This window comes from Macrobrachium rosenbergii, chromosome 53 (genome assembly GCF_040412425.1).
Source record: "Macrobrachium rosenbergii isolate ZJJX-2024 chromosome 53, ASM4041242v1, whole genome shotgun sequence".
NCBI classification, from domain to species: Eukaryota; Metazoa; Arthropoda; class Malacostraca; order Decapoda; family Palaemonidae; genus Macrobrachium; species Macrobrachium rosenbergii.
In genome coordinates, this window is record NC_089793.1 from 13,369,957 (window position 1) to 13,387,802 (window position 17,846).

General features: G+C 33.5%; 1 protein-coding gene across 12 annotated transcripts in view; it reads left to right on the forward strand.

Moving 5' to 3' along the window:
* Positions 1-16,674, forward strand: part of LOC136834302 (uncharacterized) — a 226,449-nt gene extending 209,775 nt beyond the window's left edge. For all 12 annotated transcript variants that reach the window (XM_067096708.1, XM_067096712.1, XM_067096711.1 and 9 more), the window contains 10 exons: positions 4,641-6,095; positions 6,552-6,691; positions 6,860-6,944; positions 7,704-7,943; positions 8,725-8,869; positions 9,535-9,785; positions 10,269-10,443; positions 11,209-11,465; positions 11,811-11,956; positions 13,335-16,674. In XM_067096708.1, coding sequence (XP_066952809.1) covers positions 4,641-6,095; positions 6,552-6,691; positions 6,860-6,944; positions 7,704-7,943; positions 8,725-8,869; positions 9,535-9,785; positions 10,269-10,443; positions 11,209-11,465; positions 11,811-11,956; positions 13,335-13,706 — 3,266 coding nt within the window. In that variant the 3' untranslated portion in view covers positions 13,707-16,674. The remainder of the gene's footprint in view (positions 1-4,640; positions 6,096-6,551; positions 6,692-6,859; positions 6,945-7,703; positions 7,944-8,724; positions 8,870-9,534; positions 9,786-10,268; positions 10,444-11,208; positions 11,466-11,810; positions 11,957-13,334) is intronic.
* The last annotated feature ends 1,172 nt before the right edge of the window (positions 16,675-17,846 follow it).

The window sequence follows — 17,846 nt, forward strand, 5'->3', positions numbered from 1 at the left end:
AAAAATAGACATAACATCAGATATTAATGTTTTTACTGATATAGATTTTCAAACTGAAACAGGATTCACCACAGGGAAAAGTGCAATTGGCAGAACAGATTTCATATCAGAAACAAGTTTTACTTTTGAAATAAATGCAACAACTCAAAATGGCTTGGATACTGAAGCAGGTTTTACTGTACCTTCTGAAAAAGAGTTTAGGACTGAATCTAGTTTTAATGGTGAAACAGAATTTACTTCAGAAGCAGGACACATATATAGAGTAAATGTAACTACTAATGAAACTGAATTTGGTTCCACCACTACTGCAGATTCACTAACAGAAACTGATATAATTCCTGAAACAGGTGTCACTGTTACGATAGGGTCTTCTTTAGAAATTAATAATGCATCAGAAACAAACACCCCTCCAGAGGTGCACATAACTACAGTGGAAGACTTCTCATATAGATTGAGTTATGTTAATGAGACAAATTTAACATCGGAAACATATTTTACTATTGATGATATACAAAATCATACCCTTCAAACAGATTTTGTTACTGAGCCAAGTTTTGATGGTCAGACATATTTTACCACAGCACCTAGTAATCATATGGAAACTCAGACTAATTCTAACTTGGATGATGATAAAAATACAGATGATTTCAGTACAACAATGGACTTTACTACAGTGTTTGGCTCAAATTCAGATGGAGATTTATCTTCTACAATTGAATTTGTAACATATGGAAGAAATTTGTCTAAAGATATAATTGTTACTACTGAGAAAGAAGTTTCTGTGGAGACTACAAGAGAACTAGATTCTACTCTACAGACAGTGTCTTCAGATTTGAAGAATATCACATTAGAATCAGTAACAGAATCTATCTACCCCAGTGTGACTGATTTTGTGAATGTAACGATTTCACCATCGGGAAGTGCTCCCAACAATGGGGGAGACGTGAATACAGAAGAAACTCCCATAGACCATGACCTTGTTCCAGAAATAGGATTTATTTCTAAAACAATTTTAATTGAAGAGGGAGCATTTTCAAATAGAACTGAAATTCCACCTGATAAAAATATAGTTCCTGAAACAGGTTTCAAATCTAAAACAATGTTTGTTGAAAACTCACATTTTTTCAACGAGACTTATCTCACAGGAGGTTAACAAGAAATACTGTACAGTACTTTACTCGATGAAATCAAGTCAGTAATAATTCTTTGTAGCAGTGCTAGTAATTTTTAATTATTGTAGTTTATTTTGTGATGATAAATGATAAAAAACCACTTTAATTTTTAAAATATACAAGTTATTTTAAATTAATCATGTTCTGTAGGTTCTGTAATCCTTATACAGTACAGTAATATGATTTTATAAAATATTTGAGATCTACAAAGTAGATTGCAATGGATAGTGTAATATTGCAGTAATTTAGGAGTTTATTTTAAGGATACGTCAAATTTTAAATGTTTTCAACCAAAAGACTAAAATTTTCCAAATCAGTTGTAAATTTTACCATAAATTATAGCCTAAAATCAGCCCTTAAATTTTCCTAAATCTGTTGTAAATTTTACCATAAATTATAACCTAAAATCAGCCCTGAAATTTTGAATTAAAGTTACAGTACTTACACAGTTGGATTAGATATTGTTTAGGAAATAACTGAAGCACTGGAACAATTAAAGAAGAGAAAGCTATGTTTGAAATTTTACAGCACAGTAATGAAAAACTCATAAACATAAATATATTACAAACATACATAAAAACTGTCAGCAAAACTATGGCAGTGTTACCTTGTTTTAGAATTAGTATTACTACTTCTCTTAAATCCCTGAGCACCACCATCAGGACTGTAGCCGAAAGCCAAATTTTTGTGCTGTCCAGAGTTTTCCTTCTTAACTCTCTTCCCTTTTCTCATTAACACACACCTACACCTGCAGTATTCATACTCAAAAGTGCTTTCTATATTCAGTGCCAATACATTTACCACACAATTTACAGATGCCTTGGGGGTATGTTTATGCATGTACCTAATTACTGGTAAGTTTGAAATGCATGTTATGCACATTCATAAGATACAAAGCACATTTTCTTTTAGCAACTTTTACTGGTAAAATATATATTCTAATTCATTACCAAGCACATGCTTTACAAAAGCCTTTAAATACTGGCAATTTGAAGTGACAGGCTTGAAATAATTACTAAATTACTAATGATTTACATTATGGGAGCTAGTCGATGCAAGACCCAATAGGAGTTATAAACAATGTTCATTGTACCTTGTGTTGCATGCCATCAGTGTACTGAAGGTTCTTGGCAGCATCCCTTCAACTCGAGTTCCATGACTTTCTGCCTTATACTTTTCATTCATTCTCTTTCTCTGGTTTACTGACTAACTTTTTTACCTTGAGCTTGCCCAATTCTCAGTTTTTATTCAAGTACAAATCCTTTAGGTGAGTGATTTGTGTGTTTATAAAGATCTTGTGGTCCCATTTTACTAATTTTCTAAGATAATTGCTTGAAGAAAGTATCACAATAAAAGAATCCTCTCACTTGTTACTGACCGTAGTTGATGCATTAGCTATATAAAAGTTTTACAGTTGCTGCGTAAGTTTTTATATATAATATTCATGGAAACTGCTTTAATTCTATTCATTCTTGATTACTGCTGCATGAGTGTAGGATTTTCTCACACTTCACTGTATATTTTTTTGTGTATGAGTAACTGAATTTTGTAAACATCATGAATCTCTAATCTTTCAATCACCAGTAAGGTAAGATGTTTCTGGGACATATTTTACAGAATCCAAAATCTTTTTTTTTTTTATATCTCTTAAGCCATTGTCAAGCGCAAGCATAATATTTAGTATATTTAAAATATTAGGTATAAAATTAAGATGCCATTTCTTCATCTGAGGGTGAAATATTGCTTGCACATTTAGGGTGCTTCATCTTTTGCATCTCTTCTTAGTAGGAGTGAATCAAAGGTAATTTGCCTGATCTCTTAATGACACTGCTTGTATCTTTCCTCTGTCTTCATTCTCAATGAGAGTGTTGCTCTGCATCTCAGTTGGCCTCATGATACTTCTCACGTTGTCACTTCCAACACTTTCTGTGAAAACTGGTAATCCTCAAATTGCATAGTTTGGTGACTTGGTCTGTTTACCTATACCAAGCTTTGGAATTATTTTCCTGCTTTTGTCTTCACAGACTCTTATACCCTTTACAGTCTTATAGAATCAGGCCAATCGCTTCCTTTAGGGTTAAATAACCCACATTTTTCTCTCCCTTTCTTCTGTTTTTGGTGGGTTTCTCAAGTGTTAGCTCATTAAGGACATAGGGTTGCCCATTCCCTCTACTTTTAAAAGCTTTGTATTTCTTTTATATACTGTAAACATAATTAGACACATATCCTTGTTGCTACAGTGCATAATGAAAGATGTTTAATGTCACATACCGTGCTTATGATGTTTGCTGTCATTTGTGCCTTTTTATGGTGTAGAAAACTTTTCCAGATCAGATTGGGAAAACTATATGCATATCTTTTTATGATTGTAGTCGTAATTAAGTTTTAACGTTATTAAAAAATATTCTTGATCTTTTGCTAATATTACCAGTATTCTTGATCTTTTGCTAATACAGTACTAGTACTGAACCAATGCAGAATAAACCAATACTGGATAGTTAAAAAATACAACTTGTTAATCTTTGTGGGAGCTCCTCTTTCTTCAGAAAACATGGAATGGATTATTAGGAAATGTTTCAGGTCTTGTTTATATGGCAGGCAGACCATCTCAAGGTTTGTGCACCTCCTGTGTTGAAAATGCTACCGGTAGGCATTCTCTTTGGCAACAGGAACAGTTATTGAAATTTACATTGGAGGTGTGGCCTAAAAGGTCATTATATGAGGCTGTTAGAAGTTGCTGTAAATTATTTTCTTGGAGTTTGTAAATGGCAACTGAGACACTTCCTTAATTCCCTGTTGAGCCCCACTTACTACCCAGACTCATATGGTCATTCTTGTTGCACCCACCATATGAACTGGGCATGAAACATTTTCTTTTTTATTCATTCCAGTGGTATCTGGCATTCATTGATGGTTAGCCATCCAAGTACTGATCACATCTAATGAAGTGTTGATTTTGTGTAAGAAAGCAAAGAAATATAATGAAACTGAATAACCTCTAGTACACAAGCCATTAAGAGGATAATTATCTTTCATTATAGCTACTCTCTTGCAGCAATTAAATCCTTTTAATTTGTCATGAGTAATTTCATCAGATCATATATCATTTCCAGGCAGAAGTTAAAGTTCTTGTTAATGGATTGTAATCAGTGAAACAAGAAAATTTGAAGATGTGAAATACTATATTTAGGTTGACAGTCTTTATCAGATAATTATTTTATTGCATGTGCATTAGCTTAAGATTTTGTGGATGTGAATTTCACAGTATTCCAAACTTTTTCTACACAGAACCTCATGTAAAAGATTTCAAGTCATGACCAGAAAGCTTTGTTTGTAAAATGTTTGTTCCTTAATCTGTTTGTGCTAACTATTTTTTAGTAGAATAACACATAGGATTTACCTTGCAGTTTTGTAAGTTTTTTATTTTCCAAAATAAACCATTAACTAATTTAATATTTCTTAAAACAGAGGAAGATAGTAATAAGAAGAAGGTAGACTTCAAGAATGCTCTCAGTGACGTCTTGCGATCTGATGCTGTGCTTATACAAATCAAAACAGAAGTCAAAGATGACCAAGAAAAGGAAGCCGACTCTGCTAAACCTGATGATTCTAAAAAAATGGAAAATGCTACTGCAACTAGTGCTACAGATACCACACAACCAGGAAGTGGGGATACTGTTCATTCTCAAGAAGGAGCAGGTAACACCACTCTCATAACTGAAGGTGGTATGGTTAATGGAACACTGACTGGTTCAGAGCAGATTACATCCAATGGTACAAATATAGTTAATGGTACTGGTATAGATATCATAAACAATACAACAGACACAGTTCAGCTAAATGCAACGAATGAGCTCATGAATACAACAGGTACAGAATTTAATGTCACCAGTGGTGATGGTCATGTAACAAATGAAACATTGACTAATGACACTGTTCATGTGCCTCCATTTACAATAAATGGAACAATAGTTGCTGAACATCCACTTCTAAATTTGAGTGGTAAATTTGACGAAGTCTTTGTTTCACCGGGCACCCGTGGGGAGACACAAGAAATATTCACAAATTCATCAAAGGTGTTGCCCCCACAAGATCTTTCTGATCTTAGACCAGGAGGTTCCCCAGGTGATGCACGTTTGCAAACATTGGATGTACCTGAAGAAAACCTGAGTATGTTTAATGAGTCCCATCAGACTAGTGATAACAGTTCCACCATAGTAACTGACATTAATACACTTCATGATGAAGGTGGAATGGGAAATGCTTTCAACCATACGCAACAAGAACATACTGCTCTTAATGAAAGCATCCCCTCAGTACAGACCAATGTTTCCAGCCAGTCTCCTGTTGACACACCTATAACAACTACTACTCAACAGCCTACTGTAATTGCTACATCAGGAGATCCAGAAGTGAATGTTACCAAAGTGCCTACTGAACAAATTGAGGAAGAAAAACAAGAAGTAACAAAGGTAGAGGATAAATCTCCACCTTTTGTTGGAACAACCATGAAAAGTACAACTCAGGAAATGATAAATGGAGAACAAGAAGTTAATTCCAATATTTCTGAGGGAGCTACACAAGAAAATACCTCAGGTGATTCACAAACAATAAGCCACAATTCTGATGAAAGCAGAGGTATTGATAATAATTCTGGTTTGCCAATAAGCATAGATACCATTCTTGATACTAGTTCTGATCTAGGAATGATTGGAATTACCTCAGATTTAGGTAATTCTACTTCCCATGAAATAACTACAAAAGCAACTACTTCTGTCATAGCACCAGCATCCCCAGGACTTAAAAATGAAACTTCTGTTGGTACTCAAACTGAAGATGAACACGTCAGTCACTCTGATAAGGAAATTTTGGCGACCACTCAGTCAGCCATGTCTCCACAACTAAAAGTTAATTGTACTGAAGGTTAGTTGAAATTATCTGTAATACTATTAATATATGTTCTTTGGTACCTGCTGTCCATTGTCTCCATGTTAATATGTACAGTATATCTGATTGTCATAATATGTTAAGATGTGGAGAAACAAATCCAGAGTTATTTATGGGTATGTACATTTACAAATAAATCTCTGCAGAAAGATTTTGGGAATTGAACAGATTCCCAAAAGCTCTCTGTAGAGATTTATTTGTAAATACACTTACCCATCAATAACTGTGGATTTGTTTCTCCATTTCAAGACTCATGCTGCTATGAGTAATTTTTAATATTCAAATGTTTTCATACATGTATTTCCTGTTTGCTGGATTCTCACTTCTAAGAAGTTTAGTACTTACGAATGAGTATTTTCATTGAAAAGCCAGTGTAAATTGCATTAATAAGCTATTGCGTAATTGACAGCTATTTTTTTTTTTTTTTTTCAGAAATGTTTGAATGTGTGAATGGCACTAGTCCAGTGGGTTCCAGGATCCCTTACACTGCTCGATGCAACTCCATCCCAGATTGTTCTGATGGATCTGATGAATTAAACTGTGTTGAAAATAATTGTTTTGATAATTTCAAGGTAAAAGAATGCTGAATCCTTTAGTTCTGTTAAGTATTGTCATGATAATAATCATCACCTGAGGTTCTTTTCTAGATTTCATGAAGTTTGAAGACCTTAGAAACTGTTCTGTATATGTAGTTTTTTTTCATTCAGAATTATAACTTAAGAAAATTACTTTTTTAACAGTGTAGAGACAATGAGTGCATTGAGAGGCAGTATGTCTGTGATGGAATAGCTAATTGTCGTGATGGAGAGGATGAAATGAATTGTGGTAAGATATTGCAGATGTATTTTGTTTGTTAACTAATTTTAAGATCAGTAAAGTAGTTCTTTATATATAAAATATACATTAAAGAATTTTTGAAAATTGAGTTCATTTTCATATTTTGATTTATGATATATGATAGCTTCATTTGAGGAAAAGTATGGCATTCAATTATTTATCTCTTTTAAATATTAGTATTAGAATTTTTGTCTCTTTATTTTGTTATTAGCAATAAGAATATAATTGTTACATTCTCATTGTAGTACTGTGTGGATGTAAAACCATAAGGTCCTACCTTTTCCCCTATTTTGTAAGGTCACAGTACTGTATACTGTACTGTGTACATATATGTAAGCTACTTAAAGAGTAACAACAAAGTAGAACCACAGTAGGGAAACAAAACTTCTCGAGCTATCTGTCATTGTGGTCCAGAATAGCCAAAGCCACTAAAGAGATTACTTACAATTTTTTTCAATGTAACTCAAATTAATTTCTAGTATACCTGGATCTGGAATTTCCATTTCTCCATTTTAAGAGTAAATCTGAAAAGCTCTGAAAAAAATTGCCAAGACCTTATTAGATTTTTCCTTGCATTAAATATATAGAGAAAAAAAGAATATTGCAGAGTTATCAGAATTACTTCAGCGCCTAAAATGTTTTGTTGTTTATGTTTGTTGTAGTCACATGCTTGGCTAATTGGATAATTAATAAAATTATAGATTCTATTGTAATTCTGTTTAAGTTCCTATTGAACTCTATCAACAGAATCTTGGGAATGCCGTGAATGTGAATTCAAGTGCACAGGTCCAGAGCCTTCCCCTTGTATTCCCTTGAGCCTTACCTGTGATGGCCAGCCAGACTGCTTTGATCACTCTGATGAGGTCAACTGCTCTACTTCTTGTAAAACAGAAGAATTCCAGTGTAATGAGGGCTGGTGTATTCCAAGAGCTAGAAAATGTGATGGTATCCAGGACTGTTATGGAGGAGAGGATGAAAGTGACTGTGGTAAGTAGAATTCTTCCTTAATTTCAAAAAGGGAATTCTCCTGTAATATCAGAAAGTATCCCAACATATGTTCATTGTCCAGAATCAAAGAGCCTTTAGTGAAGTGTTCTTGTAGCATATGCAAATTTATAATAGTCAGTTGCAGATTTAAATATACAAGATTTTAATTCATTCAGAACTACATGAGTTAAGAAATAATAGTTGTAAAGTTTAGGAATATACGCAGGTTGTATTAGATCAGAGAAGTGGTAATGATTAAGTCACTTTGATATTACATGTACAGTACTTATAAGGGTGTTCTCACTAAATGTAATTTTGGGTTTATATATATGTGCATTTTTGTTTTTGGTCATCTTTTTGTACTGAAGTGATATATTCTAGCGATAAAATGTTTTTTATTTACATTTTGTCTTTTTTTATGACATTTGCTATCACAGTGAAGACAGTTATAAATATGCTAAAACCTTACCTTGAATTATATAAGGAGATTGCTGAAGTCATGGTAGTTGACAACTAGACATAATCAGAATGAATGAAGAAGATGGTAGGGGGAAGGGTACACACATTTATCCTTCTTAACTGATGTCTTTGTATGCATTTTTTTAGTACAGTAATTATGGTCTGGAACATTTATTTTATCAAGCTGTAAGATGGAAAATGGATAAAATCCACAGCTCCAAAATCCAGGAATGTACAGAAATTCAGTTTAGGGTGTTTCATTTAGGTATTTTCTGCATTGATCCAGAATTAACTTAACAGCAAATTTTTTTAATTTCAACAGATTGTTTGTTAGATCTTACTTCATGTGCTATGGGTGGATGTGTACCAAAGTTCCAACTCTGTGATGGATTACGCAATTGCCCAGATGGTTCTGATGAGTGGAAATGTATCAGAATAGAGAATGACACAAATCAGCTGGAAGTCAGGTACTGTATTGTATATCTGGGTTATGACAGTTAACAGTATATTGTTTAAAACGAAACTAACAGTTAGAAATGAAATGTAACTCTGTACATAATTTATTCAAGATTTCTGGAATATTACCAGACTGTCGTGATATAAAATAAGTATAATGCATGTGGTTAAGGCATAGCTAACTCATTTATTATAACCCTCAGTATTTGTCATCATGTTTATATATTCTCTTTTAAAGTGTAATGACCAGTGGAATAGGCAACCAAGTACCCTTTTCTAGCGTAGTTCCATAGGCAGTAACTGCTATATTTGAAAACCTAGCATCTCTGGTGAATCAAAAATGTTTTGTATTTATAATAAACCTTCCTAGCTTTGCTTATACTGTGCAGTACTTTAAAACCTATGATTCAGCCCTAGCAGAATCAAGTGTTTTGACTAAGTGGCCTGGTTAAACTACCCAATAATAATGATAATAAGTCAAACCAAAACTTACACCTCTTGCTTTGGCTTTATTATAGCTTATGTGTATTAAGAGATCTTCTGACTTCATTCACTTTTTTTCCTTAATTACCGTTTCCACTTCAAACTCTTTTAAGTCAATGTGTAATTTGATTTTATGGGGACCTGAAATGCAAATGAATTACCGGTGTAATATTTTATTTTCTTTTCTTTTCAGGAGTGGTGAAAATCGATGGTCGGGCGTATGTGGAGAGGGATGGACTTATGAATGGAGTGATTTAGCATGCCAGCACTTAGGATCTGTAACAACCTACAGCATGCAAGTTACTCGTGTGTCAGATGTTCCAAGGCATAGGGTCAAGCTATTATCTACTCAGAAACCATCATCTAACACTCCCCTGCAATTTACCCTGAAGGGTGAATGTGAGAGTGATAAACTAGTTCAGTTGACATGTGATCCTCCAGCAGGTAAGTGTCAACAATTTTGCTCTTGAGTAATATAATCTGGGGTATGGTTGATTCGAATTTAATTTTAGTCTAGCTTTTTGGGGTAAAATTCAACGCTGTAGGTAGTTACAAAAGATAGAATTTAATGAGAAACCCATTTTGTGTTGCGTAACTAATTTTAGAATAGATATGTATTTTTTAGTGATACAGTGTCATATATTGGGTGCATTTCATTTTACTTAGAGTAATCACAAACATTACAGTGTAAATGGTGAAAATATTTATATTTTCATTTGTAAGCAGTGCTCTGATGATGTAAAATCTGTGCTGTGACAGATCTTCGGATTTTTTCAAAGAGCCACAAGTAGGATTCACAGAAAAAATAACTATCAAAATGTAAAATGTTCATATATTTATACACCAGACTTGGAATTCCTAAACAGTACTTCTCATTATTTTGATCATTTTTCATTTTCTCCAGCAATAATCAGTTGATTTTTTCAGCTTGTGGTTCATGGCAAGATTTCACAGATGTTGAGGCCATGGAAGGTACAACACCGGCTGAACATGTATGGCCTTCTTTGGTATTATTAAGAGATATAAATTCTAACAGCACATGTACAGCTTCCATTCTCACCCCCTTCTGGGTTCTTGCAGCCTATTCATGTCTCTATACCAAGTAAGTTCTGGAACAAATTTTCCTAATTAGTTGTGTATGTTTTATTCATTTTTAAATGTTACTTTCACATTTTATTATGCTACTGCTTATTTTAGCAGAATGGATTTTTTCTGACAAGGATGCCACTGTATCTTCCACAAAACCTCTGCTATTAAGGCCATCAAGGACTTCAGTACAATCTCTTCTCCAGCTGTTTTACCTTTAGAACAAGATCATACTAATTTCTCAAAACTTAGCGTCCTCTCTCCCAGGGAAGGGGGATGGATGTAGTTTACAGTGTGCAGCCAATTTGTAACTTTTTGCTTCATGATGATGATAATAATCCTCTGTTCCACTGAATAAGGATTTAAATGGGTTCTTTTAAGTTGAAGCTAATTGGTTTTGTGTAGCCCAATTTTCAAATGTGTATAAGCTTTAGGTTTTCAGCAAATTTGATATCTTGTTTGATTTCTTAGCAACTTTCCATAACATTAGGATGGTTTTGTTGGATTTGATTGCCATTCCATCCCTGACAACTTGTTGTAGCACTAAAGATTTTGTAGTAACATTTCAGCTCCACATGTTTGTATCTTACCTTTTCTGTTTGTCTTTTTTGTTATCCCCTCCTGACTTGATTAGAGTGACCACTGTATTTACTTAATTTCCAACAAGTCTTCTTACAAGTCAGCCTTACATGGTTATATGGTAGGCATGGTTTTTTCTCTTTTTCTTATGCACCTTCAAAATGAACCTGTTTGTTAAAATATACTTCTTATGTTTTTCCAGGAAAGATGGGCTTAACCCTGGTACTTGGGTTGTACAAACTGGAGCTGCTGGTCAAGGTCATAATCACTTTGTAGACAAGATGATTTCTTACCCTGGAAAGGTCAGAAGGGGAGGAATTTGGAGTGGTGATGCTGTATTGCTACTTTTAGTAAAACCTCTGAAATTAGATGAAAAAACCCAGCCAATCTGCATTCCAGATGCCCCACCTCCAACTGATGGCAACTGTGTTGTTGCAGGGTGGAATAGAAGTCGTGATGGTAAGGGATAGTAATTAAGAATCTTTAAGTGCATTTTCTTAGAGTACATCAAATTTTTGTATATGAAAATTTTTGACATGTCAGTAATGAATTGTAAAATCACCGGAATGTAAAGTGTAGTACAGTATTTAAAGGAAGTACCACTGTATTAGTGAATTTTTCTATTATTGGAAGTTGTCTTTATCTTAAAATGCTTTTTGTGCACAGAAGCTTTTAATTGAAATTGTCACATATGTTGCTTGCATAAATTTTACAAAAATTCAGGAAAGGAAATTCAGTATCAATATTAATGTGTACATTAATCCTATTCTCTTGCTTGTCAATATCTTTGTTATCTATTTTCAGGAACTATTAGCCAGGATCAGTTCATTCATTCAGTAGCAGTACCAACTCTAGAGGTTGACGCATGTAATACCACTCATTACCCAGGACGTCTAACCAATGCTCATACATGCATTGGCTTTACTCAGGCTCAAAACCCACCTTGTCAAGTGAGTATATTGCAATGTAAAGACATTATATTATTGATATCTTATAATTCTGGTTTTCTTGCTTTTATCAGGTGAAGCTTGTCCCTACTTCATAGACAATGTCTTCAGTTATTACATGTATACAGGTGAACATATTGCTTTATTTTGCCTCCTAAAGGCATAGGTATTTTTCTAACTGGTTTTTAAAGATGGCTTACATAGCAGAGGTACTTTCTCTTCTCTCTCTCTCTCTCTCTCTCTCTCTCTCTCTGGTTTGTACAGTATATGATCAGAAAGATAAATGTACTCTAATTGATTGATAAATCTCAGTATACCCTACAAATTGAAAATATGAAAAAATTAAAATATTTTTAAACAAAGTAAATAGGAAATACATTAGTCTGATGTATTTTTACACAGTGCCTAATTCTTATCATGTAATGGATGAGTGTACCAGATTTTTTCCTTTCATGTTATTCAGTGAGAAATCCTTAAAATACATCATTGTGTATTTGCACACGATTAGGGTGAGGGTTTTGACACTACCAGTGTTGAGAGGGTGGGCTCAACCATTTGCAATAATGGTTCCATGATCCTGCAGTAGACCTGCTTATTTTCCATCCACTTTTGAAAAATTTTCCAAAAATCCAGTTTTCCAGTGATGCTTCTCTTGACCTACTCTTAGATTACTCACTGCTACCTGTCCAGTACTCATTTTTTGGAGTGTGTTCTTCTATAATGTTAATACACCTGTAGCTGAACTATGTGGTTGCTCCAAAACTTGTCTTGGCTGGATGACTCTGTTCATAGTGTTAAATACTCTTCTATAAAAACAAGATTTCATTTAGATATCAATCTGGTTTGTTCAGAATATTGCTCTTACATTTGGTGTGCATCATGTCAAAAGTCATTTACTTCATCAGTAACCCTTCCCTTACTTCTTTCCTAGATCTTCTTTGTCTCTCCTGTAGTTTTGTTATTGTCTAATTCCATTTGTACCAATTCAGCCACTATTCCATTGAGGTGGCCTTATAGCAACCACCAGACTGTCTACAGAAATTTGTTTGGTTGGAAACATACCTATAGAAAATGTTCTGCAGATGAGGCTCTGGATCTTTTCAGTTTCTATATGGTCACTGACATGTTCTAAAGATTAAGAGTCTCTTGTAAATCTTACTTGAAACTTCCATTCTTTAAAATTCAAGTATTGCAGGGTATGTAGAGAATTGTTTTGATTGGAAAGTGTATAGTAGACCATGGTGCAAGAATGTGAAATTGCAAAGTGAGCATTCATTCAGAACATCAGCGAATGGAGCTCCTACAAGAAGTTTATGTAAAAGTTAATTTGTTGATGTTATTGTTTTTATGTTTTTTTTTTCATTTTTACATTCATTTGCAGGGTGATGAAGGAACACCACTGATGTGTAAAAGCAAGTCTGGGGTCTGGAGGATAGAGGGTCTCTCCTCTCACCATGGTCGATGTGGCAGGTCCCAACACCCCTCTGTGTTTACTGCATTACATGCATTGCAACCTTGGCTGAGTAACACAATAGGCCTGTCTTCATCTTATGGTATGCCAACAGAGACAACAACAACATCAACTACTACCACTACCACTACCACTACCACTACTACCACCACCAGCACTGCAACAACAGTGACTACAATGGCTACAGAAAAGCCTTCATCCACTACACTTCCTCCTCCTTCACTAAATTCTGAAGATTTTGAGAGACCGCAAGTATCCTCTCCTGGAAATGCACCTTTATAGCGCAAGCTGAAACCTTTAGAAAATTTGTTGAATGGTGCCATACATATTATATGAAAGTGCTGCAAAAATGTGCTAAAAGTTTTTACAAAAAGTAAGTTTTACACTTCACTTTTACTAACATTTGCTGTGATTTGTATTGTGTCTATGAGTACATTATACAAAGTATATATAAATATATAATGCACATATATCAATTTCTTAGCTATCAGCACTGTTGTATATATATACTATATATGTTTCAGTGGACATTGATGAACAGTTATATAAGTGCTTAAGAGATGAAGAAGCCTGTTTCACATACTGTAATTGTTGAGCCTTTACTGTGTTTGTGATAATAATGGGCAAACATTGTTTTTAGATACAGAACAATATTGTGAATAGTAAATATATTTACATTATGAAAGTAAAGTGATGTATATAATAGCAACCAAGTTTAACAGGAACTACTAGTGCCTTTAAATTCAGTCTGTGCAACAGCATGGGACTGAATCTTTGTGTATACATACCACAGCGTTCGTGACATGAAAGTGCTAAGACATAGCAGATGCCGTCTGATGGTAACTCAGGTGTGACTTCAGATTGTGATTTTCAGTGAATACTAGCTTCGTTGTGAAGCCTTAGTGTACTGAATCTTTGGAAGCTTTGTCTTTCAGAAAGTTTTATGTACATTTACTTTGGGAATCGGTGCAGACAGTGAATTCATGGTTGGGGAACTGGTACAGACAGTGAGTTTAAGGTTGGCCACTAATATTGCATGTTTAATAGAGAGGACTTTTATAGGTTCAGTGACAGAATTGTAGGTGCATTGTTATTTTCCAGGAAAAGTCATCAGAACATTTCTGTAATTAAAGAATTTGCAGATGTAAAGTTTTGAGTTTTCACATAAGGAGCACATTAAATTGTGAAATTTTGCTTTTTTGCCATAATTTTTGTTTTTTCTCTTAATTCAGTTCTTAATTTTTTTAGCTATTTCACAATTTTTTTTTTATTGGTGACCAGAAATTAAAATTTTTTGCAAATAAAGAAATAACAGGTTTAATTGTGTGTAAAAAAAATATTTGGTATTCAGATAACTGAGGGCTAATTTTTGGTCATTATAAAGTGATTATGCCACGAATTCCTTATAAGAAAAAAGCTGCTTATAACTAATGTAAACATGATTTAGTTACAGTATGTGTGACAATTTACTAATCACCAAATGATAAAGGCCACTTTCATTAGAGGTGCCAAACATCAGGAATAATGAACTTTGGAAATGGATTTTCATGTGGAAAAAGGAATGCATATCTAAGGCTCACAAGGACATTTAAAGCTCACTGCTGTGCCCGAGTTTTGAACAAACCTAAAGACACTGAAAGAATTATATATTGTATGCTCATCCATGTACATAATTTTGTATAAATCATTATTTTCAGTATTGTCATGTCTAAAACTTCATGTGCTGTTTTTTACCACAAAGATATCAGTGTTTTATGTTTTCTTTTTTTCTCTTCATTCTGTTTTGAGGAATGTGATACATAAATGATTTATTAACAGATTAGGCACTATAGCTCAAACGCCAAACATTGATTTGATATGTATGTGCTATTTGAGGACTTTTTAAACAAGTCTACTGTCACTTGTACATTTTATTTTTTTATACTAGATAATTTTAATATTCCTTCTATATTTATTGACCTCGTATGACAGTATGCTAGAGGAATAATTTGTTCTTAATTTTTCTTCATCTAACTAATCTGGTTTTATTTAAAATGTACTGTGCACTGGTATTTTTAAAATTTTTGTGCGACTTGTTTTTAGTCCTTTAATTGTTGACAAAATTAAAAGCAACACTGAATTATATAACACATTGATTAGCTTAACTTGGCATTTTAATAATTTGCTTCATGTTCAAACTGGAATAAAGTCTGATTATATTCAGTCATAAAATTTTGAAAATTTAAATTTTTCCTGTTGTTGACTGAGCTGTCCCCTGTTTTTTGATGCTCTACTCTATCTTGATAATTTATTATAAGTTAATCCTTTGAAATACAGTACATATGTCCTCATCTGGTTGTATATTTGTTGTATTGTATTTTTATGTCTGTATATTTTTACTTTTCATTATCTTGACTACTGACTTTTCACATGGCAATGGCACTACAGGAATTTTATGGAAAAGTCTTAAAGTTCCCCATAGTATCATTGAAAGTTTGATACACAATTATCTCTGTGATTGACTTTTAAGGAGGGTTTTTAAATTAAATTTACCATATGATTTAAAAGTTTCCATATATCAGAGATCAGCTTTTATACCTTAGGTTATTAAAAGAATAAAAACTGAAGGGGAGGAGTTTTACTCATATAAGTGAACACTTGGTACTGATGTTTTGGTGGGCAATATATTTACTGTATGATTTTATGTTTTGTACAATCTGTGCTTTGTTGTGGATAACTGAGAACAAGATTCACAGACGAAAATGATAAATCAGTATTTGCAGTTTGTCCAAGATATGTAATGTAAATTAATTTGGCAAAGTATTTGGTATTGTGTATGTTTGTAATGAACATAAATGATTGCATCCATTTTAATGAATACAAATGTGTATGTGTTTGCTTTTGCCTGTAAGTGTGTTTGTTATTTTGCAGAAATACTTGTGTTAATACAGCATGTAAGAGGATTTTGTACAACAAATTTGCCAAATGATAATAATATAGATGTCCATTTTTGTCAATAAACTGCTTGATGTACTTTAGCTACGGTCATTTCAGTTTGAACAAACATTAATATTTGATATATTACCAGTGCAAATTGTTCTGCCAAATCAGACTGCTAAGTGTTAATAGAGAAAAATTGACTTTATCTCCCATATTTTTTAGCATTTTTTTTAATAACTATGAGGCCAAAGCATAGCCCTCCCATGAGTCCTATAGATTAAGGTGCCATGTATATCATAGTCAACAAAATAAAATATTCTTATTCAGAAAAGTTTGTTTTTTATATATGGAGCTTTCTTGCAGCACTGTAAATTACTACAGTACTATGAACTGTATTTCTATTTGAACCATATTTAAAGTATGGCACTAATCAGTTAAATTTGTGCAAAAGCAATTAGATTTAGATCATATATCTAGAGGCAAGTTCTTCTATAGACACTGATCAACGATCTGACAGTTTGAAAAGCTTATAACTTGCCACACTTAGGTGCAATGACTTCTGAGGTAACATCTGTCTTTGCTCTTGTTGTTGCTTCTATTCCTATTGGTATACTGTTCCTTTTCAAGCTATTGGTCTTGTTATTCATTGTTTAGTTTGTATCTGTAGCCTGCTGACATTACTTTCCTCTGGCTCTTGCTGCTGTTCGTGCTTTTCATATTGTTAGTCTCACTAGCTTTTGCTCTTTCTAAAAGTTTTGTTTTTGCCATTTTTATGTTCCTTCACTACGTTTTGCACCTGCTAATGTTGCTGTTCTTTATACAGCTCTTGCTCATGTTATTATTGTCCTTTCTCTAGCACTTGTTACTATTGTTATTACTGGTCATTATGTAGATCGTGATTTTGTCCTTGCTATTTATTGAGCAGTTTCCATTGCTGCTATTCTTTCTATTGTTCTTGTCATTCAAACTTAATACTGTATGCTAGGTTGTTTTTCCTTATCTTTCCCTTTTATCATTGACACTTCCTGTCCTTCAATACTGTTTTTTTTGGTTATGTTTCAGCATGACTTTAAATATACGTACTTTGCTTGTCCTCAGAAATGGTGGTGATAGATGTCATCACCTTCGCCCATAGAATCTGAGTAACTGTCATAGTTAAGAGAGTATTGAATGTTAAGTGGTCGAATTAAATTGTTCAGAATGTTATGTGGTTGAGTTAAACTAAATACAATAATAATAAAATAATAATAATAATAATAATGATCATCATCATCATCATCATGAGTCATTCAGCATTCCTTCTTTACATAGATAACACACATTTGGAAGGTGGGATAAGCTGACATTTTCATAAGTGAAGACTCGTGAAGTCTCCTGAATATGATTAACTGGCATCGATAATTGCATGGAGTAAGGCTAAATTAGGATGCAGTTAGGCAACTTATAAAGTGCATGAACAACAGTACATTTGGTCAAATAGTTATTATGCATGGGCAAATGATG